At 38.9% G+C, this 22,602-nt stretch overlaps 1 protein-coding gene across 1 annotated transcript in view; it reads right to left on the bottom strand.

The window, feature by feature from the left end:
* LOC139730309 (solute carrier organic anion transporter family member 4A1-like) overlaps positions 1-22,602 on the bottom strand; it is a 232,162-nt gene that overhangs the window by 145,424 nt on the left and 64,136 nt on the right. Inside the window, exons 2-3 of the mRNA XM_071641184.1 lie at positions 21,734-21,945; positions 1,809-1,949 (exon numbers count right to left, since the gene is read on the bottom strand). Coding sequence (XP_071497285.1) covers positions 1,809-1,949; positions 21,734-21,884 — 292 coding nt within the window. The 5' untranslated portion in view covers positions 21,885-21,945. The remainder of the gene's footprint in view (positions 1-1,808; positions 1,950-21,733; positions 21,946-22,602) is intronic.

The following is a 22,602-nucleotide window of genomic DNA, read 5'->3' on the forward strand; positions in this document are numbered from 1 at the left end:
TTGGCACAACTGTACCATTGGGCAGAAGAAGGCACTGCTTTGTGATGACACACACACACACACACACACACACACACACATATATATATATATATATATTTATTATTATCCATTTTATTTGGTACAGATTATGAAAAGTGATGTCTAGCAACTAGACTTTAATAGATTTTGTAATTACTAGTACATTCAAATTTTTTTATTCAGGAAATAAACAGTTACATAGACTTCATGTTCTTTAATCAGCGTGAAAATTCTAAACAGAGGGGTTATTTGGATAAAAGGATTAGATTTACATAAAGTTTGCAAGTAAGTGACATATTTCAATCGATTTTTTTTTTGACATTTCTCACAGCAAGTAATAATTCATCAGTGTGCTATCCATATATATAAAGCATGGCTAAAGCGTATAGATGACTGCATAAAATGTCAGTTTGATGAAGTTTGTGGCCATTGATTTGACTGAATTCACGATGGCCTATATATGGAAATGCAAAACATTACTTCTTTTGTTTGATTTTTGTCAGTCAGGTACAACTGAGCCTTTGACAAAGACAGCATCTTTTAATCACTGGGCCAACCCTAAGTAGATACAAACTTGGTAGTTGGGAAGAAGTCGGTACCCAGTAAGTGTATTCACATGCTTTGTTCTGCAGCAGTAGACGGTGTATGTGCAGAACAGAGCTGATTTGAGGTGATCTGTACTAATAGACCTGTAAGACTAATAAAAGCCGAGACAGTAGAATGGAACTAAAATTAACCATTAAAAGATGCAGAGTGCTGCCATTTAGCAGAAGGTGGTTCTGGCCAAATGAAAATCCGAGAAACAAGGTAGCTTAGTTCGAGCAGAGATCAGGGCTAAGGGTCATCAAGGAAATTCAAACCTATATTATTCTGATGAAATGTTTTGTTCAAACTATAGACGACAGCCCCATGGTACTTAACGTTAACCTGCACGTCAAGGTATATTTAACTATGATACAACTTTATTGTGGTGTACATTAATGGTATGACATTAACCAAACAGTAGCTACCGCTTTTGGTGTGAACAATCTTTCAGGGCACCTACACACAATACAATGTACCTGCTCTACTGAACAGAAATGTAATTTAAACTTACAATGATGCAGCCCCTGTAGCCCTGCCTCAATGCCATCATTGGCACCACATGCACCTTTTCGACATTTGCTTTCCCTTGACCCATAAGAATGATTTCTGATAAAAACGATGGGATTGCGTTTTGAAAGAATTATAACAAAGCTATTCAATATCATCCTTCCCTTTAAAGTAACAAAATTCTGTTTCATTCCCGGAAATGTGTCTACACACAATACCACAGGAATGTCACATATGACCTAGAGAAGAAACAATGCATGATTGATTTGGATCTTTGGGACTGTGGGTCCCAATGTACTACCCTATGAGATGCCATGGTGGACTACCTCAGCTGTCACGAACAACTTATATTCTACAACGTTAAGAGTATCTTAGTGCAATGTGACTTGCTTGTGTTACTTCTGGATGTCAAAAAGAAGATTTCTAATATGCACATCGTCTTAGATGTTAATGTTCTCCCTCCCGCCTTATTTCCTTTGAGTGGGTGAGAGTAAGATCTGAATCATTCAAACGATTAAAAATTTTTGCTCCTCAGAATGATTCCTGCCAGGTGTGTCGAAAATATGCTAGTGCATTTAAAGGTATAAGATACGAAAGTCACTTTCGTCCCTTGGAACCTCTCTGAAACAAGCTATTCTCTTATTCTGTACCACTTCTTTACATGAACAGTATACTACTTAATATTATGCACATACCCATGACTAGACCGAAATTCCTTGCTGAAAGGTTGTCATCCATGTACGTAACTCCAAGAGTAAAGAGCGGGGCGGCAGCGAGACTGTTGATGATTTGAGCCAAGATGAAAAGCCAGTAAAAGTTATCCTCCTTTCCAGCGGCTGGAAAAAATAGATAAAGTAAGTTTGAAGTCTCACACAATAAAATTATTTAGTGATGTTCAAGATAATAACAATTTGTTGGCAACACTCAGAAGCATTGCCAGTCATATCTTAAACGAAAGGAAAATATTTCCCAGTTGCAACATTAACATTTCAGACGAAATCTTTCTTTCTGTTTGATATTTGACAGAAATTCATGAGTAATAACGCACTTTTTATGAGTTTTACTACTTTCCTTGTCCAAACGTCCAGCTGCAGTTCTAAGCATCATTTACTTACTTTGTCCTTAAGTGAGAAAAGAGTACTGATATGAAAAAAAGAGAGCTTTCAATCCCCAAAAAATAAGATATACACTTGGCGGCTTTGTTTATTTGGTCCCTATCTTCAAAATAACGTTGATGAGATGGAAGTAGGCTAGGATTAGTTCGTTTCCTGGCTATGCTACTCCTCTAAGTCAAATGTGGATAATTGGAATAGAGTCTTGCGGTTAACACAGCGACGCCTGAAGTTAAAGCGGATTGTTAATTTGTATGAATGAAGATCATTCTTTACTCGATCGATTGGCGAGATCATGGATAACGTACATTTGAAACCGGAGTGTTCATTATTTTAAAAGAGATCCAGGGGTAATCGCGCTCACCCGAGTATCGCTACTTAGCCTTCCATACATTCTTGCAGACTAATACTCAGGAAGAAGGCATGTGCTCATTTAAACAGATTACGATCCTGTCATTCCAGGGATACTAATTGCTAAATTTGGTGACAATATGCCATTGGTTTTCAAGAAGATGCTAAAAATGTTAAGAGTTTACGCACGACACACCGCACAGACGCCAAACGATGAATGATCGCAATAGCTCACTTGACCCTTTGGTTCATGTGAGATAAACAACTGATTTTTTTTCCCATCCAGTTAGAATTGTTGAACATTCAACACAAATTGAATTGTATACAGAGAAAAAGAATGCACTGACAGTAATTTTAGCCAAACATACTTAACATAATCATATGCCACACCATCACATACATCATGTATATTGTACATGTATATATGGGAATTATTATAAATTACATAAAAATGGTAAGGCTTTGGAAGGCATTGGAGGGACATTTATAAATGTTCAGAAAATATAAGTAACTGCCTGTTCATACAATGAAGAACAAGTACTTAAAGATGAAAACACTGCGAATTGGCTAAAGAATAGTAAGAAAATTTGGACCATATTTCATATAATTTTTCTTACTACATGAATGACACTAATGAGGATTTAAGCTTGCATGGTTGTACGTAATCTGGCGTCTTTCTGAAGTTTATTTCCACAACATATGTGCTATATATCTCCGCAACCGTACCCCCCTTTCGGAAATATAAGGTCCTGAAACGTGCTCGAGATGTGAAAGAAAAGTCATGAAATTTCAGTATGAGATTTTTTGTCTTGAGAAATTATCCAAGAAAATTTCGAGGGAGTATTCCCTCATTGAGGGTTAATGTAAAGTTGACCGATCTGTTACTACAGTATTTTTTCTAACGAAATGAAGAAAATTGAATACAGTATAAAACAAGAATATGAGGCAAAAACCTAAGTACATGTATTGTAAAAGCATCAAATGAGCTCATAGTCTCTACGGGGAGAAACTGATTTACAACGAAAGAGTTCCAAAAGCTTGTTTAACGTCTGATGTTTGAAGAGTTTATACGCGCTAAATGATACTCTCACAGAATCCGTATTGCCATAGGAAAAAGTTCTACTCTCATCAATCAGTGGCGTATCTAGGGGGGGGGGGCAAGGGGGGCACGTGCCCCGGGCGCCAATCCTTGGGGGCGCAAAAAAGAAAAAAAAGGGGGAAAAAAGAAGAAGAAAAAGAAAAAAACGAAGAAGAAGAAGAAAAAAGAAAAGAAGAAGCAGAAGAAGAAACAAAAAACCTCGCCCGGAAAGGGGGGGGGGGAGGGAGAATGTTGGGGGGGGGGGGGGGCGGAAAACCAAATCAAACAAGATAAAAACAAAACATGATGATGACGCGGACAAAATGACAATTTTTATTGTGTTCACACAAGTATTCCATGTTCTGTCAGCTGAAATACAAAAATTTTCGGCTCGCTCGCTGCGTTCGCTCGCCAAAATTTATATAAATAAAGAAGATAAGAACAAAACGTGATGATGACGCGGACAAAATGACAATGTCTACTGTGTTCACACATGTCATTTTATGTTTAGCAGGCTAAATGTTTCACGGAGCAGCGGCTGCAATTTCTTTCGTTCTGAAGCGATTGCCAATTGGATCAAAAGAATGCGACAACGGTTTCGGACATACGGGGGGGGGGGGGCAAAAAAAATCAAGCAAGATAAGAACAAAACGTAACGATGACGAGGAAATATGCAAATTTCGGCTCACTCGCTCGTACATATTAGAGTATTTTTTTCAAGTCCAGAGTTTGTTGGTATAAATCGTTATCTATAAGACCGTCACTATATCTTGATTAGGATTGTAAGATTAAATAAGCAAAAAATGACAAGCAAGAATTCAATGTTTTGTAAGCTGAAATACAAAAATTTTCGACTTGCTCGCTACGCTCGCTCGCCAAAATTTATCAAAAAAAAAAAAGAAAAGAAGAAGATAAGAACAAAACGTGACGATGACGCGCATAAAATGACAATGTCTATTGTGTTCACACATGTCATTTTATATTAAGCAGGAAAAATGTTACAAGGAGCAGCGGCTGCAATTTCATTTGTTCTGAAGCGATCGCCGATTGGGTCAAGAGAGAACGCCAACGGTTTCGAACATATCGGGGGGGGGGGGGGGCGCTAAAAAAACAAATCAAAAAAGACAAGAACAAAACGTAATGATGACGCGGAAATATACAAATTTCGGCTCACTCGCTCGTACTAATTTAGAGTACTAGTATTATAAGTCCTCAGTTTGTGGGTATAAATCGTTATCTATAAGGTCGTCACTATATCTTGATTAGAATTGTAAGATTTCATAAGCAAAAAATAACAAGAATTCAATGTTTTGTAAGCTAAAATACAAAAATTCTCGGCTCGCTCGCTGCGCTCGCTCGCCAAAATTTATCAAAAAAAAAAGAAAAGAAATAAGAACAAAACGTGATGATGACGTGGAAATATACAAATTTCGGCTAACTCGCGCGTACTAATTTAGAGTACTTTTTAAATTCCTCATGCAGTTTGTTGGTATAAATCGTTATCTATAAGGCCGTCATCACTATATCTTGATTGGAATTGTAAGATTTGATAGCAAAAAATGACAAGAATTCCATGTTTTGTAAGCTGAACCCAATACCAAAATTTTCGGCTCGCTCGCTGCGCTCGCTCGCCAAAATTTATCAAAATTCATTACATGCAAATCACCCTCAAAAGACCCCTTTAAAGTGCCTGAAAAAGCATATCATGTGGACTTTATTTAAAGTTCCTACCGGGATGGGGTTGGGGTTGAACACTTTTTCAGAAATTAGGGGCGCAATTTTCGCGCTTGCCCCGGGTGCCGTTTTCCCTAGATACGCCACTGCATCAAATATTCAACTACTCATCTACAATTAGATATACCTAACTTACCTCACAATTTCGATACAAATGAGCCAGAAATGATAGAAGTGTCTTATATCAGAATTTGACTATAAAATTGACCATGAAGAGTCTAGACTAAGGGTTTACTACAGACTAGCTGGTACATGACAGATAAAGAAATATGAGAAAATATAAAAACAAAGAAATGTTACGGCTGTTACTGTTACGAATCATAACGGCTCCGTTGATGACACTGTTTTGTTGTTAGACCTACAATACGAGTACTAGTAATGAGATCACTACTTGCAACTAACAGTAAATTGCGGGCTGTGTTGCCCTTGCTAACGCAGATTCAGCAGCATCAAATACCACCATGACTATATTATGTCCGATATTAATAGGCCATTTCGTAATTCGGCTTTGCGCATGAGCAGAAAAAGGAATGTGTACCAACAGCCATGTTGGTTTGTAACTTCACGTAGATAAGCTTCTGTGGTGTAATGATTATTCATATTATAATCTTTATAAACGGTGTTTGGCAGCATATCCATTTGACAGTAAACCTGGTATTTTGCAATATTAACAGAAAAAGTTTCTTCACACATTCAGTGCAAAACAATGGGTGACACATGCGCTCGGCCAACATTTGCTCCGATAATTTCGACAAATGCTCTGCGAGATATGTTCCGCGATATTTGCTCCGCCGGCAATTGCTCAGCCAACATTTGCTCCTCCGACATTTGCTCCGCCGACATTTTCTTCGAAGATACAATATATGCCTCGCCATCAAGTGTTCCACCGACTCTGCTGATGATAAATTCTTAAGTGCTTTTAATAATTATGATAACGTTCGCTTTTCATGAAATTAGTGTGAAAGTATGATAGTCTGGTGACATTTAAATGTCATTCAGAAATTATTTTGCACGATTATTGTTTCTTTCTTTACAGTCAATGCTTTGTAAGAGATGAAAATTGGGAATAATAATATAATAATAATGTCTTATTTATCTAGGATAGCCTCTTCAGTGTTGCCACGGCTCTACCAGAGGGCCCTGCCATTATTATTACCCCAGGCGTTGCCAGGTACCCATTTATACACCTGGGTCGAGAGGGACATGGCGGGTAAAAACATCTTGTCCAAGGACGTAAACACTGGGCGGAACTCGAACTCGGGTCCTCCGATTGGGAGTCGGGAGTCTTATCCACTATGCCACAGCGCCCCCACATAATAATCGAGTCATTGACCATTGATAGAATTGATTCAATTGAATGTTACATTTGTTATGATATCCGCAAATACTATGATAATCGTAGTCACTGGTTGAAGTAATTTTCCAGCCAAGGGCACGACGCGGGAGTTAAAATAGATCCCGAGACTAATTTTTTTTTTTCGTTACGTCTATACTTTCCTTCAATCTTAAATTTCTAATGCCGTGATGACATGGCCACTTGCTGTTAGTAGGATTTTTAAAAAGTTATATTCATCTACATGACACACCCGGTATTGTTCCCAATGAGTACCAGTATTTGCTACAGCTTAACTTTGCTAACTTAATCAAATTCCCAAGAATAGCTTGCATTATCCATTTCGTCGCTGCTCCCAAACAAAGAGAATTCATGAAGGAGTCATGCCTCTTGCGTATATTCTGTTTGGAATTCGAGGAAGGCGCATCAGCATGAGGTGCTGCATTCTTCTGTTTGATTGACTCTTTCCCTCTCGTCCCAAGTCTGGCACATCGTCTTTCGAAAAGTATTACCAAGTCGTCACTATGAACATACTGCCCCAAGATATACGTAGATTATATCAAACTATAAAAGGGTGCTTATTGAAGTCACCAAAGGCACGTAGTTTACCCCGAACCTCGTACAATGGACTGGTAATATTTTGTTTGATAGCTCTCCCAATGAATTTTAAGAGTAACAGCAATATAAAGTGGGCGGTTAACCGATCTAAAGTTATATATTTTCAACGCCCATAAAACTAAACGTAAACTACAAGTGTTTGCATTGACTGCGCGATACTCTTGGTGGAAAACCGTACTGTGACGTGATGTCTCATGCACTAAAATGCGTGCCTGTGACGAGAGTGGTGCGCGTGCGCGTAGCAAATATCGCCATGGTAGCGGGATATATCTTTTGTTTACTATTTCACTAAGGATATTGTCGGACTAGGAATTTCATGGTGGAAATATATTTTGCCACTTTCAATGCTCTCGACTGATCAGAGGACAAGAAATGATCTTTAAAGAAAGGTCTGATCCGTCCTTTGCTGAAAAAACCTTCATTGGATAAGGAATCACTGACAAGTTATCGTCCTGTATGCAATCTTTCATTTTTGTTCAAGATTTTAGAGAGAGTTGTGTTTTCGAGACTCTCAGACTATATGCTGGAACATGGTCTATTCGATCCTTTACAGTCGGCTTATCGCCCTCACCATAGTGTGGAGACCCTTTTGATAAATGTTTCTAGTTATATTTTAAGGGAAATGGATTCCGGATCCGTCACAGCAATGGTTTTGTTGGATCTGTCTTCGGCCTTCGACACTGTAGATCACAGAATTCTTGTCAATACACTTACAAGTTTGGGTATCCAGGGACAAGCTCTCGAATGGCTTAAATCATACCTATCACACCATTCACAGTCTGTTCTTTTGAATGGTGTCACATCGTCTTCAAAGCGATTAGGCTGTGGTGTACCTCAAGGCTCTGTTGGCGGGCCCACCCTTTTTTCTATCTATTTGATCGGTCTGCGGAAAATATTTCAAAGGCATTCTGTTCGGTATCATCTATATGCAGACGACATACAAGTTTTTGTATCTTTTCCACCACATCAAATCCAAGCATCTCATGCACTGCGCTGTCTAGAAAATTGCATCATTGATATTGATGCTTGGATGAGGTCTAACTCATTGTTTCTAAACCACAGCAAGTGTGAATTTATTCTTTTTTGGTTCTAAATCTCACTTGAATAAGTTGGATATTAATTGTATTTCGATTTGTAGGTAATGATATTCCTCTGTCAAAGTCATGTCGCAATCTGGGTGTTATGTTTGACTCTCACATGGCTATGTCTGATCAAATCACCAACATTTCTAAATCAGTCCGTTATCAATTGCGCAATATTGGTTTTATTCGCAAGTATTGACTCGCACTGCCACGGAAAAACTTGTTCATGCACTTATTCTTCACGCCTTGATTTCGGTAATGGTTTGTTTTTCAATCTACCAAACTCGCCAAATTGCCCAATTACAAAAGCTACAAAATGCCGCTGCACGTATTGTTTCTTTGTCAAGTAAACGCAGTCATATCACACCTATCCTGAAGAGTCTTCATTGGTTGCCTGTACAGGAGCGTATTCGGTTTAAGATACTTCTTTTGGTTTATCACGTTATTGAGGGAGCAGCTCCTGATTACAATGTTTGTTATGTTTCGTCAATACCAACCTTCACGAACTCTTCGATCCTCAACTTCAGGTCTCTTACATATTCCGTTTTCTAGGAAATCTTGGGGGGAACGAGCTTTCGCTCACGCTGGACCAACACTGTGGAATTTCACTTCCTCGTGAGCTGAAATCCTATTTGTTTAGCAGTGCATTTTGAAGACCAGTGGTCTTTTGAAGACAGACTTTCATGTCTTTTTTTTTCTGCTTCTTCATCTTCTTCTATTACGGTGATGTACTTGTATCTTCAGTCTGTTTGCTTTGATGTACAATTGTAAAGCGCCTTGAGCATTTAATCAAAGTGGAGAACGGCAGTCCATCATTTTGCTTTTGGAAGCAAGCTATTCATTTTGTACATCATGGTTAGCCTGTCGTTTTCTTTGCGCTGTTCCAGAGTGTCCAATCAAGTTCTTGCAGCATTTTTAGTGACACTTGAGCTATACCGTAGCGATTCAGAGTGAATCTTGCAGCTCTTCTCTGGACCATTTGCACTTTGTGAATGAGGTTCTTGAAGATGGGTCCCAAACAGAGGAAGCATACTCTACAATTGGTTGAACCAACGTTTTGTAAGCTGTGACTTTGACATCAGAGTATTTTAGTTGAAGATTGCGTTTTAGAAATGCAAGGACATTATTGGCTTTGTTGACAGTATTATTGATGTGTTGGGCCACTTCAAATCAGAAGTGATGGTTACACCGAATACTTCACGGATTTCAATGAGAAATTCAAAAGGGGTGTTGTTTAGATGATACACATGTTGAACCTTTTTTTTTCTGAAGATTGCCAAAACATTGCATTTATCTGTGTTCAAAACCATCATCCACTTTTTAGTCCAGTCTCCAATTCTGTTTAGGTCCTTTTGAAGGTTCTGTGTATGATGTTAATTGTCGATGGTCATGTAGGAGATTGCATCATCGGTAAATAGGCAAACCTAAGATGCTAGACCATCAGATAAGTCATTAATGTAAAACAGAAAAAGGCAAGGCCCAAGAACCGACCCTTGTGGTACTCCAGATTCTATTGCTATTGGAGAAGATTTGCTACCTGATTTCTTCCATGGAGAAAACTTTGAATCCATTGAAGATTTTTTCCTCTGATACCATAGAAGTCTAAATTGTGTAAAAGCCGTTCATGTTCAACCTTGTAAAAAGCTTTCGAAAAGTAATTGGTGTTGTTCATCATTCACGGGGAGGAAAAGGAAAGAGTGGCAGGCGAGAGGAAGAAAGAAGGAAACATGTGTTCAGCATATACCGTCTTTGACACTGCAGCATTATACCAATTATCGATACTATCACTTATAAAGATAATGATTGCGTCCTTTCCCAAGCATTCACAACCATTATCATCATCATTCCGGCTAAACAACTCAGCACAAAAATCACAAAGTACCAACATTCCTTTTGGTGAAGAGACGCACACGTTACAAGAAGTGATAGCGCAGAGTGAAATAACAAAATTCTTCGTAGAAACTGTAGCAAAACGGGCGAATTATTGCTGATACATATTCAAATATAAACATGACTCATCACTTAAAAGAACGACTTTACTTAAGGGAGAGGATGAAGTGATGTCAAATGAGAGAAATTATACAAATTAGAAATGATAATGAAAATCATAGTAATAATGACAACGATAACGATATTCACTATCTACTATCGAAATCATTTGGGACAAAATATTTTTGAAACCCCGTCCCCCTCCCTTTTTATACTCGGAATCGATATTAAAACCAATGTCGTGAGTCTGGCCTGATAATAATTTGAACCAGTTACTATGTTTATCAGAGAATTTTAAAATTCTACAACCAATGAAACATGAATGAGGCGATGGTTTACTGATTCGACTGCACTCCAATTTTATCTCTTTCTAAGCATCGATAGAGTTTCCCACTCAGTTTCATACTTTTTCACACAGCGCATGCACTCGAAAATATTCGGGCATTCAAATTCAAAATACGAGCGATCAATTTCATTTATGGGAGCTCTATTTCGTTTCCGTCAAAATCAAATTCACGAATGTGCGTTTAATTTCCAATTGCGAGCACTGCAATTCCTACTCGTGCATTCAAATTCACGCGATAGTCCCGATGAGCTTGTTTGGGACCTTCAATTTCATTTTAGGATGATCATTTTCCTACCTCGTGTAATCAGTTTAGTGAAGGAAATGGAATAGATATTTGAAGAAGGGGTAATGGGGTGAGGATGGGGAAGAAAGGGGCGAAAGTAACTTATAACAGCACACCGGTACACACCAAAGGCTTATTATGCATATGATTACACTGCAAAAAGTCGGTACTAAATATGAAACACCTAGCTGGTGTTAAATTTCCAGCGTTTATTTTCGGTCTTAAATCAACATCTCCTGGTGTCACCTCAAAGTACAAAACTTTCTATTTTTAGACAGGTAATCAGTTATTGTTCTTCTTGTTGATTTTGAACTTCAACAAGATGAGCAAGAACTTTCCGACATTAAAGTACATGTACTTGATTTAAAAAAAAATTAAACACATTGACACCGCAGTAACACCAGTTGGAGTGGTCTCCTCATGACACTTGGTGGATGTTACACCATTGACGTTAACACCAGCAATATCAAAGCAACACCATGTAGTGTCACTGAATTTACACCAGCGCAATGTCAAAAATATCACCAGCTGCATTGTCAAATTAACACCACAAAGTGCCAGGGAAACACTTTTCAACACCATCATTACATAATTTCTACATCTGTTGGTGTTTTCATCTATTTACATTTGAAAAGTGTTTGATTTAGCACCTATGGTGTTAAATCTAACAATATTTTTGCAGTGTACGTTTTAAGTTATAATGTATGCTTGAAGAATGGTATAGTATGTATACGCTTTGAGCACTCTATAGAGTGGATTTAGCGTAATATAAATTCATATTATTATTACTATTGTTATTATCATTATTATCAAGAATGGGGGTAATGGGGTAAGGATGGGGCAGAAATGGGCGAAAAGGTTCGTATAAAACAAGCAAGAGGTGTATACAACCCAGGCATATGCATTCATCTATGCTTAATGTTTTTGTATTGTTATGTATTTATGTATTTTTGGTTTTTTATTTCAAGACATTTTAAATTATGAGGTCCAATCAGCAGTGCACAAAACGACACTACAATTTAAACATACTCTTTGATGGCACCGCTCGGTCAATAATGAAACAATGCAATGCTTTGAAGACAAACTGACACAAAATGATCTCACATAGTCCCGCAAAAGTTAACAAATAAGATATCAATAAACAACAAACAAGACATATAGGTCTACATTGTTCGTGGTTTCAGTTTCCATGTAGTCGAAATTGTTTTTTCTCGGTGTCAATCAACCTCTCCTATAACTATAATGCTCGTTTGCATATACAGTGCCTGACATTCCTGTATGTGACTACCATTTTACCCTCGTCATGCTCAGTAAGTTCGAATTTCAGAATGAACAGGTGGGCAAAATACGGCAAAATAATCTTTATTGTGAAGCCCAATCTATTCAAAGCTCTGTGAAAACGACACTTGGACCCCGTTTACAGTGCGGGGCTGGGTAGGGCCCGGCCTCAATTGCGGGGCCGAGCTTTTAATTCAAACCTTTCAATATTTTGTCGTAGTGGCGCTCTGCTTGAAAACAAACGCAATTTGGTATAGTCTGGTTTCCAGACCCTTTGTCAACTGGATTCCGTGGCGACGAAGTCGCCGTTCGGCAAAGGCCTTTGGTGAAGGAAGAATCCTTTGCAGGACAAAACCACCTTAAACTATACTAGTTTTCGACGTTGAGGGTGTTAATATCCTGAATAGCGAAATAGTACGGGCAGAGGGTCTGGAAGCCAGACTAAATTTGGTACCGCATTTGGCCCAGTTTGTGTTTACACTGAGAAAAGGCCGGGCTCGGCCGGGGCTCGGCCGCGGCTCGGCCGTGGCCGAGACCACCTCCAGAGCGTGGCCAAATGCGGGGCCCCCGCATTTGGCCTTTTTGCGCGTTTACACTGAAATGAAGGCCGGGCTCGAGCCCGGCCTTTTCGCTCACTGTAAACGGGGTCATATACACGGCCCCAAGCTCTCTAAATGCAAGAATTCCTTTTAATTTAAGGCACTTATTTATTTTCACGAATTTTGAATGACCGTCAAGATTTCATCGCCGCGGCGCACGGGCTTGAAATAAATTTGAATGCTCATTGCTGAAATGCATGCTCCTATCTTAGATTTGAATGACGCAAATGAAAAATTGATTGCTCCGATAGTGAATTTTAATGACTGAATTGTGAATTTGATTGCTGCTTCAGTGCTGCGAGCGTGAAATGCGTGAAACTGAATGCTCAGAATAGGAACTTAAATGACAAAATTATGAAATTGACCGGGAAAATCTATATTAAGAAAGAAACGACAAGTGTGCAAGATAATTTTTGAATAACTTATGGATGTCGCCAGAATGTAGCTTCACACAAAAGTAATGAAAAGCGAACATTAAAAAAAAACAGCTTGAGAATTCAATTGAAAATTTAATCTTCTGCAGTGTCAGCGAAGCCCTTACCAGAGGAGCAAATACCATAATTTCGAAGAAAATGTTGCCGGAGCAATTTTCGGCGAGGTAAATGTCGCGTTTTCGGAGCAATAATGTCAGCGGGCCAATTGTCGATCCCCCACATCTGTAGCTCTAAATACGCCTACGTCGATGACCTGGCTATCCTCTCCACCTCAAACTCCTTTGAGGAAGCTGAACACACCCTCACCCAAAATATGCAGACTGCAGATCTACTACCCCCAATGGCGGCTGAAACTCAACGCACAAAAGACCATCTCTTCTGTGTTCCACCTGAACAAGGAAGCAGGCCGCCAACTCCATGTCAAACTCCAAGGAACCAATCTTCCATTCTGTGCCACTCCAACTTACCTCGGAGTGAAACTCGACTGCTCACTCACCTTCCGTCACCATGCACAGAATGTAGCTGGGAAAGCATCTGCCAGAGTGTGCCTTCTACGCAGACTATGCGGCCATGACTGGGGAGCCGATTTTACCACCCTCCGCTCCACCGCCCTCGCCCTTGCCGCTACAAGACAGGCAGCACTTAAGTCTGCCACGGAAGAATACCACCCCCTCCATACCAAGATGCACGCCGTCTTCCCTAGACAGCGTCTTAAAAGCAGAGAACCCTTTATTAGGACTGCACAAGCCCTCTCCTCAGAGAACAGGAACCTCAGCAGGAAGGCCTGGCTCAACAACAAATGGAAGGAACAACAGCCTGCAGGCAGACTCACCAACGTGTTGCCACTTACACCCCACCCCCTGGCTTGTGACCTCCCACGAAAGGACTGGTGTCGCCTTAATTGACTCCGCACTGGAGTCGGACGCTTCCAAGCATGCCTGCACCAGTGGAAACTTTCAGAGACAGACAGATGCGACTGCGCGGAAACACAGACGGGCAGATCACCGGGTGGAGGACTGCACCACCCTTCGCCTGGCGGGAGGATGGACTGCCCTCTGCAGCCTCACCCCTGCTGCCAGGTCCTGGCTGAAGGACGCAGCCTTCATTGCATAGGACACAAGTTGACAGATCAGGTAGACCACAAGCAAGAATCAAATGCCGGGGGAACAATCGTCGGCGGAGCAAATGTCGGCGAAGCATTTCTCATGGAACCAAACAATGAAATGTACAGTGTGTAATGCTGCCCCAAGTGTTAGTTACAACCTTATTGACAGATCATTCTTATCACCTTATACCATGTAACTTTGATTCATTGATTGTGGGTATGCACACACGCACATCCATCCACCCCACACACACTCACACACACTTACCCCCTTTCCATACACATGCGCAAACATGCACACACTCTCAAATACATAATTCAAGTTTCAATATTGATTTTGTTCCTTGTGCAATATATTACTTTTGTGATCAAATATAGAGTATATCATATGGATTATTCTTATAATTACATCTTTTATAATTATATTTTTTATGCTTTCGTCATTGATTCAGTTTACTTTTGATTGTTTTGAGCGTATTATATACACTTGATATTGTCTTTTTCAATAGTGATTACATTAATGTTTATCATAGAAATATGTGCAATTATGCCATCAGCTAAAGTGTCTTTTTAAGTTTAAATTTAAGTTTAAATTTAAGTTTAAGTTTAAGTTTAAATTGTTGATCTTGGGAGTATATAGATAGAAATGTAATGAGTAATTTGTAATTTGATGATTGAATTATGTTTATATTATTTTTCTATTGTTTATCATTAATAGTAATAATTATTTTAGTAGTAATTTTTTGTATATTTTAAGCTTTTCAATGTTTAAATTTAAGTTAATATTTTCAGTTTCAATTAAGTGTATTTTGTAGGAGATTCAATTTTCTTGTTGTTTTATATGAATTAACAATCATGATTGTATCTTTTATCTTTGTAAACATGTGCAATTCAGCCACTGGCTGCGATACAAGACTGAATAAAACCTTTATTGAATTGAATTGAACTGAATTGAATTGAGAACTACACCAATCTCAATATGCGATAATAATAAGCACTACCATTTTGTTGTCTACCTGACATGAGATCTATGTGATTGTATGTTACTGTTGTGAACGTGCGTTTTATATACAACAAAAAAGTTGTAAATAAAATATTACGGTAACAAAGTCGTTATATCACTTTTCTAAATATGCGATATCGAGAGTTTCTTCAAAGAAATAATTAATGTAGTTTAGTTGGAATTTTTTATATAAATTTCCGTCGAAATAAGTTTCCCATGATATGGCGAAGCAAAGAAGTAAATTGTCATAGCTCCAAGGATGTACGGTTTTGAATAGGCAATAACAAGAGATTATATCCATTTGATAAATCATTGCATTAACGTGCCGAATTAACATTTCCGGGCAACTTTGAGATTTGATAACAGACAACTGTCTTTCCATGTCCGGATTCGGAGGTTTCTTGCTAGACGTATTTTTAGTCGACTTCCACACCGTCGCACCCTCTATTGACCGGCAATCAAAGGGTGCGTTTATCAACTCCTTTTCTCGACAGAAACAGGTTATCCAAACAGCTTTCAAGGAATTTTTACGAGTTGATAGACGCAAAGCTGTTTTGAAAGCCCTTTAGGAAAGCCTTTACGAGTGGGTGCGTTTATCAACTCTCCTTTCTCGGCAGAAACAGGTTATCCAAACAGCTTTCAAGGAATTTTTACGAGTTGATAAACGCAAAGCTGTTTTGAAAGCCCTTTAGGAAAGCCTTTTCGAAAGCCCCAAATATATGGCTATCCAAACAGGTTTCCTAAACAGGTTTTCAGAAACCTGTTTGTAAAAGCCTTTTGGAAGTTGATAAACGCAAAGCTGTTTTGAAACGGCTTTGTAGTCTTGTACTTCAGTTACGAACAATGCACGCCTTATGACCTCTTCTCCTCGGGTCGAATTGCGCAATGCAGCTGTGTAGTGACAGGCCAGTTAAAAAATTGTGTTCGCGAAGAGATTTGATAAACGCAACTATTTTGAAAGCTGTTTCTAAAGGGCTTTGGAAAGGGCTATCGAAATCCGTTTGAACAGGGGAAAGTTGATAAACGCAGCAAAAGTCTCATGCCGCCACTCAGAAATATTTGAAGTATGTGCTAAACTGGAGCTTTTCTTCGAAAACAAGCGGCACATTAATAGTACAGGCAGTCAGGGCTTTGGAAAGGGCTCTCGAAAAACAGCAAAATTATGAAGCACGGGGACGAAAATAACATCATTTTTCCCCTGCAATATGGCTTCCGTAAGAACATGTCATGTGAACAACAATTACTTGGTTTCACAAGCGATTTACACAGAACTTGGATGCAGGACGTCAAACGGATTTTATAATCATGGATTTCTCAAAAGCTTTTGACAAGGTTGGACATGAGCGGCTTTTACGTAAACTGGACTACTACGGTATCAGGGGAAAAATCTGAAATGGATTCAAAGTTTTCTCAATGGAAGAAGTCAGAGGGTCGTTTTGGATGGTATTAAATCTTCTCCAGTAGCGGTAGGATCTGGAGTGCCTCAAGGGTCGGTTCTTGGACCTTGCCTCTTTCTGCTTTACATCAATGACTTGCCTGATGGTCTCGCATCAAAGGTTCGCCTTTTTGCCGATGATGCAATTTCCTACATGACCATCGACAATCAACATCATACGCAAAATCTTCAAGAGGACCTACACAAAATTGGTGACTGGGCGAAAAAATGGATGATGGATTTGAACACAGATAAGTGTAAGGTTTTGACAATATCCAGGAAAAGAAGAAAGGTGCGTAACGTGTATCATCTAAATAACGCCCCTCTTGAATCTGTTGAATCCGTGAAGTACTTGGGTGTAACCATCACTTCTGATTTGAAGTGGACCTAACACATCAACAATACTGCCAATAAAGCCAATAACGTGCTTGCATTTCTAAAACGCAATCTTCGCATAAAATCTTCTGATGTTAAAGCCACAGCTTACAAAACAATTGTTGAGTATGCTTCCACAGTTTGGGACCCATCTACCAAGAACCTAATCCACCAAGTGGAAATGGTCAAGAGAAGAGCTGCGCGATTCACTTTAAATCGCTACCTTAACACCTCGAGTGTCACCAAAATGCTACAAGTATGGTAGGTGTTCAACACACCAACCGGGTCTATATCAACCGACCGCGCACTATAATGGCATTGCGCGTACAGAAAGAAAATGTACGCATGGGACTACGCGCAACGGTGTTCGATTCTTCACTGGGCTACGCTACCGAGTAAAATGAGGCGAAAACAAATAAGTATTCCCTCTAAATTAACGAAATATAGCAAAATCGAATAAGATTTATCGTGTAACTACATATAACTAGGCCGGCAGTGGCCTACCTTTGCTGACTCGTTGTTAGATGTAACCTGTTAGAGTATCCTTCCGTAATAAATTTGACGATTTTGACCGCAAAATTGTCACCGCCGCTTGTACGATCGTGCACACGTACACGTTACACATACACATGACATAATTGTCACCCGCTACGACCGTACGAGTTGAAGCAGAAACGAGAAATGAACGTGAAAAAACAAACCGACTCATCTAATTTATTTCAATTACGATGAAAAGTTTCCTAATGAAAATCAATTCAAATTCATCAAACAGTCCTTCAAAAGTAATATCGAAGGATTGAAAATATATTCAAATATTATTGGGAAAAAAATGATGGCTAGAAAAAAAACAGCGGCCTGTCGAAAAAACGCATTTAAGTGCCCTATAATACGTATTGTCAGGGTGGTCGGTTGAATGAACAGGGCAACTGACTGCGGAAAAAATGACACCCCACGCGTTCGAAGCCGCCATCTAAGGCGCGTACCTCCGATCGCATTTTCAGTGCGCGCTTGTGAATCCGGAGTATTTTCTCCACACGTGAGTAAAATTTCAGGCAAATTGTGAGATTTTTCACGTTTCTATTGATAGAAAAACGTTAGGTGGCCGGTGTTATGAACACCCAACCATACTTGATTGGACCACTCTGGAACAGCGCAGAGAAAATGACAGGCTAATTCTGATGTACAAATTACACAATAATCTTACTCCTCTTTCAGCACAGGACTATATTATCAAACAGGCTACTCAGTTGACGAGAGCCTCGCAACCACACTCCTATCAGGTACCATATTCGAGAACTGAATCGCATCGCCATTCGTTCTTCCCAAGAACTGTAAGGAACTGGAATTCCCTGTTATCAGAAATTGTTTCAGCGCCATCTGTGGGATCATTTCGAAACCGTCTAACGGCTGATCACAGTGGCTGGTTATTTTCGTCAAATTTTCTATGTGCTTGTAAATATCTGTAAATAAATTGTATTATAATGTAAATAGCACCAGTCTGCAAGAATCTTCAGTCTATTGAAGGAGGCAGACTTAATCAGAAGAAGAAGAAGAAGCCGTTTAAACAGGGGAAAGTTGATAAACGCAGCCAAAGACGCTTAACTGAAAAGACAGAAAAGTGTGCGCTAATCCTGTACAAAACAAATGGACAGCGCGCGGTCCTCAAGCGTATTACGCACGTCACCTGAGACCACTCGAAGACAGCGCGTCTCAGGTGATGGGCGCCCTTGCCTGAAGCCCGCCGCACACTACACGATTTTGCCCCGATTCACCGGTCTTAAGACCTTAAGACTAGAAGTGTGACGTCACAGTCTTGCCATTTTCTAGTCGTACGACTGGGTCTTAGCGCCAGTCGTAGAGATTTGACATGTTGAATCTCTACGACCAGTCGTGAGCTTTCAGCCATTCACAATGCAGTAAAATGCAAGCGCACGCAATGCGCACTGCGCGCGCTTTACAGTCGGGTCGTATAGTGTGCGGTGTCCGGTCGTACGACTGGTCTTAAGACCCAGCTTGGCTTAAGACTTTAAGACCAGTCTGATCGTGTAGTGTGCGGTGGCCTTGAGACGTGCTGTCTTTGAAGTTGTTGTTTATGAAGTGTCTTTGATTGTTTTTAAATCATGTTGTTGCCAAATTGTTACCTCCACGAAATAATTCTTATTACTTTAAAATCTCGTTCTTCAAAATAATCCCCTTAATCGAAAAAAAGCTACGACTATGATTTTTAAACCTTTTTCAGATAATAAAAATGCCACTACCTTTGGAAATGAATGATGTTTCTAGGTGTACTGAGTTTGTACTTAGCTCTCTTTTGTATCGTCATGTAGGGTAGCCATTTTGCGTCCATTTTTATCGCGCGCCTTCTTATCTTGTTATCTACTATCTTTGCTGGCAATCAAGGACTGATTTACGCTAAAAATACGTCGCCTGGCCGCTAGACTACTTTGAAACGAGTGAGGTGCCTAACCAGCTAAGAAAAGCGAAAGGTCATTTTCTGATATTTACACACGAGTGGCGAAATGGCTTATAGCCAAAAGTTGCCATATTGTATGTATGGATGGGTTTAACGACGCATGACTGTGCCGTGATAACGCGACTCAAGCCATTGAAGACAAATATGTTTGCATATGTAAAATGTCACGCCAGTTTGCGGTCCATTTACTAATGTGTGATAGTCATTTTGTTTGTTAAAACATTGGATTGAATTAAATTGATCATGTTTATTGCCATCAAAAGCATACAGACGGGTTAAAAGTCCGAAGACCTATAATTTCCGTTTACAAAATACAAATTGTACATAAATACATGAAGATACCTTATACTATGCACACAATATCATTATTAATAAAGAAAGATTCAAATAGTGAAGAATCACTACATAGGGCTACGCACAAACGAACTAGGCACACCAACAACCACATTCATTGTCAATTGCACTGTATATACTCTCTTTACGCATATCTCTCCATCTCTTTCTTCCTTTGTTATTTTTTTTATAAAGTCAGCCTCTCCTTTTAGTCGAAACCAAAGGGACTAGAGACTTACGTGAATTTCAAATAACACAAAATAATCAACACAGGTTTGAATCCATCAAGGGTATTTCTTCAACTAGTGCGAGGTTGACATTACCAGATCCTACTCAACACTAAAAACCTTATATTTTCCTGATATAGTCAGTAGAAACTTTGTCATTTTCCTAGGCGTATTATAGCATGTTTTTGATGCACGCTCATTTCCTCTTGCTGGATGGTTGAAACATTCAAATAATATTAGGTTTTCACGCCATACCGAGATCAACATTCAAAAATGTAATTACTTCATTCAATTTAAATCCATCAGCATGCAATTTCATGAGTCTCTCAAATAAACATGTAATATGGGCGTTCAAATTAAAAATGTACGCGTAACGCATTCAAATTCCCATCAGTATCGGCGTGAAGACGTTTAAGGAATTAAAATTCAAGATAAGGCAAACATTTACAACATATGTACAGTATTTTTCGTTGTTATATTCTTCGTAGTTACACGTTTATTTGAATATGCAAATGTATCTTGAAATATGACTTTTGCGTTATAAGAGATAGTATAGGGCCTAAAAGCTCGTATAACTCCCCTTATTAAAACACATACATGTACATTATATTCATACACTACTTTAACGCTGCTACATCAGAAGAGTATACATGAATATCTCGAATACGGACAGAATTTGTGGGCGAAGCTTTTGACAACTAGCAAGACTATATCACTGGCGAAACCCTTTGGTGAAACAGGTCTACAGCTGAGCCCGATTGTAGCAACTTATGATATGGACACGGAGAAAGTAGGAATGGAATCAAAATGTAAATTCGATTGAAGACAAAATTTTCAGATATAGCAATTCCTGTAATGTTACGTTGATACTGTAAGGGGGTGATTTTCAATGTGGAAGACAAGATTATACAGACAATACAATTAATAGACTAAACTGAACAAATGAAACTTCGAAATAAAGATGTAATTGCATAAAGTAATCCAATATATCACAGAGAAAAAAAGAAAGGACCGTAGAAACGCATGGGAACTTCTCATGTTGATTGAATTTGATATTTCAAAGTGCGAAGTTGTATTCCTATAAATGAAACTGAACGTCTATCCAGCTGGCGCGAAATTGAATGCCAACTTTGAGTCGTTGAACTGAATGAATATCTCTCTAAGCTGAATGAAAAAAAATCTATAAAGAATCACATGAAAGGAAATTGAATGCTGAAAGAATCAAAATGAACCAAAATCGCTTGAATTTGAAAGCCTTTTCATTAATTCGAATGCAAATCTGATGAAACTGGGCGGGAAAACCTTTATTATACCTACACATATGAACTTGGATTAAGAAGTTTACGATGAAAGTTCTCCAAAATGAGAACATGATAGGTGAATATGCAGCCTGATTTCCTGTCAATAAATACATGACCTATCAAAATCTTACTGTTGTTTTCAGCTTCCTGACACGAGTTGGGTTGCGTCTCGTTCAAAGAGTCATTGTAGGTGGGGCAAATACCGTCGCTCTCTGTCCCGTACTCTTGGTATTGGTAGTTGTTGCTGAGGAAATGGGGCAGGGTGAATATGACCGACCCCATGGCAAGGAAGAGAGATCCAACGCCGACCCAGCGGGGCCTGTGGCGATTCTCCCCGATATATCTGACGTTAAAAAAAATATTGCAAAATGTATATCATTTCAGTTAGTTGATACTAATCTCCTAAGAGAACAGTCTTGAGATTATGGAGGCGTTCTATGATCAATAAAATTTCTAATACTATTTGTTGGTTGCACCCTGTCGAATTACAAATTATCAGCTTGCATGTAGAGAATTAAACAAGGCATCGTTCCCTAAAACTTTTCTAACATGAGAATCTAGTAATACTTTGCATTCATAATCCGATTCCTTTCATCACTTACTATTGAAACACTGGTAAATGATTCGAAAAAGTTTTAATATTGTAAATTATATTTCTTTGATGATTCATATTCAAAGATGCAATATTTGTTATCTCCAAGGTATTGAAGAAATTGTCTTCCAATTTTTTTTTTGTCTACATTTATACTTTTGCGGCTATAATTTCATGTTCTTGCAACCATTATTGTGATCAGCTTGAGTTATCTATCCAAGTTACATATGAGTGCGGTTAGCATGTTTTTTTCTGGCTTAACTGATGCTGATATCACATTCATTTACCACTCATTATTCTACAAACATACACACACCAAAAAAAAATGGTTTGAAGAACTTAACGGAATCGAGATAGGAAGTGACATGGCCGGATCGCCTAAAATGGGTAATAAAATGAATTGATTCT

This window comes from Diadema antillarum, unplaced genomic scaffold, assembly GCF_040938485.1.
Source record: "Diadema antillarum isolate AM-2024a unplaced genomic scaffold, OU_Dant_1.0 seq00000301_RagTag, whole genome shotgun sequence".
Lineage (NCBI taxonomy): Eukaryota > Metazoa > Echinodermata > Echinoidea > Diadematoida > Diadematidae > Diadema > Diadema antillarum.